The 8,830-nt window shown below is 38.0% G+C and overlaps 1 protein-coding gene across 2 annotated transcripts in view; it reads left to right on the top strand.

Moving 5' to 3' along the window:
- Positions 1–8,830, top strand: part of SHQ1 (SHQ1, H/ACA ribonucleoprotein assembly factor) — a 113,636-nt gene that overhangs the window by 9,771 nt on the left and 95,035 nt on the right. For both annotated transcript variants that reach the window (XM_011937210.1, XM_011937211.1), the window contains exon 5: positions 3,964–4,076. In XM_011937210.1, the coding sequence (XP_011792600.1) occupies positions 3,964–4,076 (113 nt within the window). The remainder of the gene's footprint in view (positions 1–3,963; positions 4,077–8,830) is intronic.

The following is an 8,830-nucleotide window of genomic DNA, read 5'->3' as shown; positions in this document are numbered from 1 at the left end:
TCATGCCTGTCTAATCCCTTTTTGTTTACATCCCTCTATTTCCCATCAGAAATAAACCACTGTGCCTGCGCGTGGTGGCTCATGCCTGTAATCCCAGCAATTGGGTGAGGCAGGAGGGTCAGGAGTTTGAGACCAGTCTAGCCAACATGGTGAAACCCTGTGTCTGCTTAAAAATACAAAAATTAGCTGAGCATGGTGGCGCATGCCTGTAATCCCAGCTATTTGGGAGGCTGGCAGGAGAATTGCTTGAACCCAGGAGGTAGAGGTTGCAGCGAGCCGAGATTGCGCCACTGAACTCCATCCAGTCTGGGTGACAAAGTGAGACGAAATCTCAGGGGAAAACAAAAAAAAAAAAAGGAAAAAAAAGGAAATGAACCACTGAATTTAATGTTTATTATTCTAAGCATTTAAAATGGCTTAATTGTCTAAAATCATTAAACTCTTCAAATTTTAATTGCATGAGCATTGCTTTTCTAAACAATTTGAATGCATATTCACTAATGTAGGGAAAAAACGGCTGAGCATCTGGGAAAACTCTAAGGGTTTTATAAAGTGAATAGTATACTACTTGTAGTATAGGTTTATAACCCCATATGTGGAATGCTGGGATCACACAAAGTTCTGAAGACTAAAAGTTTTAAAATATTTAATTTGGTGGCAAAACTTAACCTGAACTGATACAGGTTTTTAAATCCCACTTAGTGTACATATTCAAAACTTCCTTGTAGAAGTAGTGTTTGGATATGGGCGCTGCCCCAGACATCTTAGAGGGTATTACATAAAATATGATGTGCGCACCATGTTACCTTTCCAAACTCTGAAGGAGTGAATTTTGAAGCTCACCTTGCACCAGGGGATTTGGGTAGCACTCTGCTGAGTACTTTGTGTGCAGCAACCAGACTTTTTTAGAAATCAAGTGTAAACTCAAGATTCCAAAAATTCAAATGTATCCTCTTGAAGGTATTAAGGTAGATATGTTTTATGAAATATTGCCACAGAAATCTTGCATAATTGGTTAATTACTTGTAGAGTTCTTCTGCATTCACAGCTGCTCTGTTTATGGCAGCTGTAACAAGTGGTTCAAAACTGAGTGATCATGTAAGGTTAATAATATGACCCTATTTCTATGAGTAAAGCAGCTAGAAGAAACTGAAATGATGATCACAAATAAGATATTTTAGAACATCTCTTCTAATTTAAAATGATTTTGAAAACTTCACCATTTTCTCAAATACTATTTTCGCACAAGTTTATTTTTTCTAGTTCTGCCCGTAGATGAAGAGATGTCCATACAGCTTCATTAACTATTCATATCAGTATTTTTACAGCTTTTTCCTCCCTCAATAGATGAAAAATGGCTTTTTTTGTTTCTAAGAATAAGAGCAATACAGATTTATTATAGAAATATAATACAAAGAAGAAAGTAAAAAAATTCATAATTGCAACTCAGGGATCTTTTCTTCATTGAATAATTTAGCCCTTTACAGAAGTCTTTCACATTTTTTTGCCTCCAATTTTTTTTTTTTTTTCCTGAGATGGAGTCTTGCTCTGTCGCCCCGGCTGGAGTGCAGTGGCGCAATCTCAGCTCACTGCAAGCTCCACTTCCTGGGTTCATGCCATTCTCCTGCCTCAGTCTCCTCAGTAGCTGGGATTACAGATTCCTGCCACCATGCCTGGCTAATTTTTTTGTAATTTTTAGTAGAGACAGAGTTTCACCATGTTAGCTAGGATGGTCTCGATCTCCTGACCTCGTGATCCACCCACCTCGGCCTCCCAAAATGCTGGATTACAGGCGTGAGCCACCGCACCTGGCCTGCCTCCAACTTTTTAGACAGGATTTGCTTGTAAACTTCTATATGTAAACTGATAATAAGAAAATAAAATATTTTTGCTGAAATAAATTCTCTGAACATTCCTCCCTCTACTCCCCATACACAGAGATATACTCTCCCTACCCCCAGTCTTTTTTTCCTTTCTGAAATTGCTGCCAGCCACCAGGGTGCCTTTGGAAAACTGCCCTGGCTGCTCAAAGTCAGGACTTCACAACAAGCTTCTGGCAGCGGTGGCTGCCAGCAGCAACAATCCTAGAGTCTTTGGGCGCCAACCCAGCAAGCTCCTGGGACTGCTGCTGCCAGCGCTGCAGGACACTAGGCTTGCTGGCCCTGTCCTTTTGGCCACACGGGGACCTGAGGCCATTGTTTCCAGGAGACCCACTAGCCAGATGTGTTCACTGTTCTTTATTTTCTCTCTGGATTGTCTCTGCCTAACCTATGCATAAACTTCCATAAGCCTAATTTAAATCCTACATGACCTTTTTTTGGCAATGTCTATCTTTAGATAGCTCTAGTAACTAGTGGCCATAGCAGTTGTTTAAAAGAAAAAGGAACCTTTTTTTCTTGCTGTAGTTGAACACTTCTCATCCTCTTTCTTCCGTTTGGTTGATTGGTGCCTTCTACTTCTAAACCCCAAGCTACCTTTGCTTTTAGTTTGTTTCTGTTTCTTTTTAGGGTCCAGTTTGAACAGGGCTGCTACATGTGACTGTGCATAGAACAAGCCTGGGTGGGGCTTGCACTGCCATAGAACACTCATGTTCTGCTGTGTACATGTTGCATGACTATATGTGGAGGCCCCGAATCTGGAGGCCAGGGGGAAGAGGAGAGAGGAAAAGAACTGCTTTATTTTATTTTATTTTATTTTATTTTTTGAGACGGAGTCTCGCTTTGTCGCCCAGGCTGGAGTGCAGTGGCATGATCTCAGCTCACTGCAAGCTCTGCCTCCTGGGTTTATGCCATTCTTCTGCTTCAGTCTCCCGTGTAACTGGGACTACAGGCACCTGCCACCATGCCAGGCTAATTTTTTGTATTTTTAGTAGAGATGGGGTTTCACCATGTTAGCCAGGATGGTCTCGATCTCCTGACCTCGTGATCCTCTTGCCTCGGCCTCCCAGAGTGCTGGAATTATAGACATGAGCCTGTAATCTCTCTCTCTCTCTCTCTCTTTCTCTCTCTCTCATAGAGTCTGGCTGTGTCTCCCAGGCTGGAGTGCAGTGGCATGATCTTGGCTCACTGCAGCCTCCATCTCCTGGGCTCAAGCCATCCTCCCACCTCCGCCTCTCGAGTAACTGGGACTACCAGCATGAGCCACCACGCCTGGCTAATGTTTGTATTTTTTGTAGAGATAGGGTTTCGCCATGTTGCCCAGGATAGTTCGAATTCCTGGACTCAAGCAGTCTACCCGCCTTGGCCTCCCAAAGTGCTTGGATTACAGGTGTGAGCCATCACGCTCAGCTTGTATGTAGTCTTTTATAGGATCTGAAATCTGAAATGATCCAAAATCTAAAACTTTTTGAGCACAAACATGGCCCTCAAAGGAAATACTCTTTGGGGCATTTCGCATTTGGGATTATTGGAATAGGCCTGATGAACTGGTATAATGCAGGTATTCCAGAATTTAGAAATATTTAAGATCCAAAACACTCTGATCCCAAGCATTTCGTATAAGGGATATTGTCTGTATAGTAATGCTTCTTTAGACCAGCTGAGCTAGACTATAGGAAGAAAGAAGAGACTATATGTGGATGTCTGAAAATCAAGCCACTCTGTGTTGATAACTTTCAAATACCTAGGTGTAAATGGGGAAATGGATGTTGAGTTAAATGTTCCTCCTTGCTTGTAGGGGTTTATTCCATTCTGTTTTTTATGTTACACTTTTATAGCCTTAATATCTGTCAGTCAGCTTGTTTGTTGTAAGGATTAAATGAGATAAGTTATGAGAAAGATCTCACAGGGCCTAACAAGTAGTAGGTGCTTAAACATTTGTTGGATTTGAATCTAAATGTCATAGGTGGCACTATGGTTTACTGATCAGTTAGGTTCTTCCTGTGCTTTGGCATTTTGTATAAAATTTGAGTTTTAAATGCTAAATATAAGAGATAGCAGTTATTTCTTTTCTGGGTATCCTCAGGATGAATTGAATGATGTTATTGATATTAAGAATCCAGATTTCACCCCTGCAGCTGAACGAAGACAGAAGCGCCTGGCTGCTGAGCTGGCCAAGTTTGATCCTGATCATTATCTGTGAGTAATCAGGTTTTTGAAGATTGAATAATTTACTTGACATTTATTTTAAAATTTTTGAGTATCTTTTTAACTCTGCTAGGGATGTGCGTTTTGGATTCTAGAAACTATTGAAGACTGAAGACCTTAATGGACGTTTGAATTAACCTACAACTGTTGTACCTCTGTAGTCTTTGTAAGATGTTGCCTCTTATATCTCAAGTTGTTCATCTTAGCAACAGAGAATACTTTTTAGTTTTTTTCTTGCCAGGCTTAAAAATATAATACTGAATTCATGAGACTATTACACTTCTTTTAAGTAAGCTTTTGGTTGTGATTAATGGTATGCATAAGTGAAAATATGTTTCAGTTTCTTTAAGAATTTGAACGTACCTGCACCATATTTCTTGACTGATCCCAGGATCTTCCTAATACTTTCATCCACTAGCCCTTGTAATCAATGATATGTTTCCAATGAACAAGTAATTATACTTTGTGGTAGAGTATAAATAGAATCTAATTTGAAGTTTTGCTGTATTTCCCACTGGCATTAATTGTGTTTTTGGCTATAATGTGTCTCCATCAGGCTTACATTTGCATAAAGAACTTATCTAATTAACAGATAGGTACATGATGACTTGAGAGATTGTGATACCTTCCGCTGGCCAGGATAGCAGCATTTCTTCCAAGGATTGTCGCTTGACCTCTCTTGGACATGTGGCTCTATTAGGATGCATGGAGAATGAGTGTTTTAGGTTGATGTAGACCTCAATTATTATTCTGGGTCAAGATTTTTTTAACTGTTACATATATAGCTATAATCATTGTATCTCATTATATTGGTATAGTACCTGCAGCTTATAAAGTGCACTCATGTGATTATTCAGTTTTCACAACAGATGAGGAGAGGTGGTTAAGGGACTTGCTCAAGGTCACACTACTACTAAGTGGCTTGGCCAAGACTTGAAAAGAGTCTCTCCATTTGTCATTTTGTATATCCTTTTCATGTACACTATTTCAGTTTAACTGCTATAGCTCTTGTGATTAACATTCTATCTCCTGTGACACAGTAGGATACTAATTGGAATGGCAGGGATATATCTTGTGATGTGCAAATGGAATGAGTGATGTGTAATGATAAATGGTTGAACTGTTTAACATCCTAAGGGAAACTGGGTAAGAGCAGGGGATGTTACATTTTGGAGGACATCTGAGAGATTGAACTCCATTTACATTGCTATTTCTAATTACCTTTATCTCTCCAATTGTGGTTTTAAAGGTCCACTGAAGAGTAATTTGAAGAAACCCATTTAAAATCATGCTGAATATTTAAAGTGGAAATTTCATTGTCAGCAAATTTCTCAGGCTAGCATAAAAACAGAGTGAGCTTTACAAGACTGAAATTTCAAGTGGGAGGGAGCTTAATTAGAAGAACTGCCTATCTCCTCTCTTCTAAAACTAGAAGAATAACTATGGCCTGAGAGAATTAGGAAATTGGAATTTATAGTTAGCAGTGTGATATTATAAGCAACCCTTATTTTTCTCCGTCTTCTGTGTGTCTTTATCCAGAAGCTCATTTTCTTTAATACTATGCATGAAATATTCTTTCCACTTCTCAAAGAACAGTTCTTACAGGAATGGTTTAAATTTAGTTATGGGCTAAGTGAGGAGAGTGGGAGTCATGAGGTAAAGATTCTTTGTGACTTTTCTGATTGCAGTAAGACTTTGGCTCAGTGTAATTTTTGTGTTACTACTCATTATTAGCTGACTGACTCACCCAAATGTATTAATATGAAATGAAATGCAATTAAAATTCTTTTAAATTTTTAACTAAAAATTCTTTTTTTTTTAGCTTAGTGCTTTTTTCTTGTTGTTTGTGGTTTCAACAGTGGAGAAAAAAAGGCTCATTTTAAATCACCATCTACCATGCAGATAATACATTGTAATATACACATGTAATACATAATGTATATAATATTAGCATAATATTACCTGACTCACCCAAATGTATTGATCTTAAATGAAATGCAACTAAAATGCTTTTAAATTTTTAATTAAAAATTTTTTTAACTCAGTGCTTTTATTGTTGTTGTTAGTGGTTAAAACAGTGGAGAAAAAAAGGCTCACTTTAAATTACTATCACCATGTAGATAATACATTATAATATACACTTGTAATACATAATGTATATAATATTAGCATAATCAATAATGTATATAATATTACCTATTTGTAAGTTGTTTGACTTTGTCTTTACAAATCATAGTGTTTCCTCATGTTGTCAGGATTTGGGGGGCTTTAGGAAAACAAATTTTAATTTCAGCCTAAGCAGAACACAGTGAAGTCAATTGATTGTAAAGAAAAATTTATACATTTCAAAGGCACATATATGATTTTAGATTGTTATTTAAAAATCTTTTATAGTAAAATCTGGATGTTATTTAGGTATAATCTGTTTTGTTTTTTTTTTTTTTTTGGTATGTTTTGCAGCCCACTACAGTGATCGGCATATCATAGATGATCTATAAATGTTTATTGTTTTTTATTATCCATTTCTTATTTGTAATTCCTTTGGGGTATTAATTTTACACTAAAATATGTTGACAGCATCTTGAAGCATTTCTTTTTTTTTTTTATTATACTTTAAGTTCTAGGGTACATGTGCACAACATGAAGGTTTGTTACGTATGTATACATGGGCCATGTTGGTGTGCTGCACCCATTAACTTGTCATTTACATTAGGTATATGTCCTAATGCTATCCCTCCTGCCTCCCCTACTCCATGACAGGCCCTGGTGTGTGATGTCCAAGTGATCTCATTATTCAATTCCCACCTATGAGTGAGAACATGCGGTGTTTGATTTTCTGTTCTTGTGATAGTTTGCTGAGAATGATAGTTTCCAGCTGCATCCATGTCCCTACAAAGGACATGAACTCATCCTTTCTTATGGCTGCATAGTATTCCATGGTATGTATGTGCCATATTTTCTAATCCAGTCTGTCACTGATGGACATTTGGGTTGGTTCCAAGTCTTTGCTATTGTGAATAGTGCCGCAATAAACATACGTATGCATGTGTCTTTATAGCAGCATGATTTATAATCCTTTCGGTATATACCCAATAATGGGATGGCTGGATCAAATGGTATTTCTAATTCTAGATCCTTGAGGAATCACCACACTGTCTTCCACAATGGTTGAACTAGTTTACAGTCCCACCAACAGAGTAACAGTGTTCCTATTTCTCCACATCCTCTCCAGCACCTGTTGTTTCCTGACTTTTTAATGATTGCCATTCTAACTGGTGTGAGATGGTATCTCATTGTGGTTTTGATTTGCATTTCTCTGATGGCCAGTGATGTTGAGCACTGTTTCATGTGTCTGTTGGCTGCATAAATGTCTTCTTTTGAGAAGTGTCTGTTCATACCCTTTACCCACTTTTTGATGGGGTTTTTTTTCTTGTAAATTTGTTTAAGTTCTTTGTAGATTCTGGATATTAGCCCTTTGTCAGATGAGTAGATTGCAAAAATTTTCTCCTATTCTGTAGATTGCCTGTTCACTCTGATGGTAGTTTCTTTTGCTGTGCAGAAGCTCTTTAGTTTGATTAGATACCATTTGTCAGTTTTGGCTTTTGTTGCCATTAGGTATATGTCCTAATGCTATCCCTCCTGCCTCCCCTTCATGTTGTTTTAGACATGAAGTCCTTGCCCATGCCTGTGTCCTGAATGGTATTGCCTAGATTTTCTTCTAGGGTTTTTATGGTTTTAGGTCTAACATTTAAGTCTTTAATCCATCTTGAATTAATTTTTGTATAAGGTGTAAGGAAGGGATCCAGTTTCAGCTTTCTACATATGGTTAGCCAGTTTTCCCAGCACCATTTATTAAATAGAGAATCCTTTCCCCATTTCTTGTTTTTGTCAGATTTGTCAAAGATCAGATGGTTGTAGATATGTGGTATTATTTCTGAGGGCTCTGTTCTGTTCCATTGGTCTATACTTCTGTTTTGGTACCAGTACCATGCTGTTTTGGTTACTGTACCTTTGTAGTATAGTTTGAAGTCAGGTAGCATGGTGCCTCCAGCTTTGTTCTTTTGGCTTAGGATTGTCTTGGCAATGCGGGCTCTTTTTTGGTTCCATATGAACTTTAAAGTAGTTTTTTCCAATTCTGTGAAGAAAGTCATTGGTAGCTTGATGGGGATGGCACTGAATCTATAAATTACCTTGGGCAGGATGGCCATTTTCATGATATTGATTCTTCCTATCCATGAACATAGAATGTTCTTCCATTTGTTTGTGTTCTCTTTTATTTCGTTGTGCAGTGGTTTGTAGTTCTCCTTGAAGAGGTTCTTCACATCCCTTGCAAGTTGAATTCCTAGGTATTTTATTCTCTTTGAAGCAATGGTGAATGGGAGTTCACTCATGATTTGGCTCTGTGTTTGTCTTTTATTGGTGTATAAGAATGCTTGTGATTTTTGCACACTGATTTTGTATCCTGAGACTTTACCGAAGTTGCTTAAGAGATTTTGGGCTGAGACGATGGGATTTTCTAAATATACAATCATGTCATCTGCAAATAGGGATGGTTTAACGTCCTCTTTTCCTAATGAATACCCTTTATTTCTTTCTCCTGCCTGATTGCCCTGGCCAGAACTTCCAACACTATGTTGAATAGGAGTGGTGAGAGAGGACATCTCTGTCTTGTGCCAGTTTTCAAAGGGAATGCTTCCAGTTTTTGCCCATTCAGTATGATATTGGCTGTGGGTTTGTCATAAATA

Source organism: Colobus angolensis, unplaced genomic scaffold (assembly GCF_000951035.1).
Source record: "Colobus angolensis palliatus isolate OR3802 unplaced genomic scaffold, Cang.pa_1.0 Scaffold160, whole genome shotgun sequence".
Lineage (NCBI taxonomy): Eukaryota > Metazoa > Chordata > Mammalia > Primates > Cercopithecidae > Colobus > Colobus angolensis.
The sequence above is the reverse complement of the archived record's forward strand: the minus strand, read 5'-3'. Positions and strand labels throughout refer to the sequence as shown.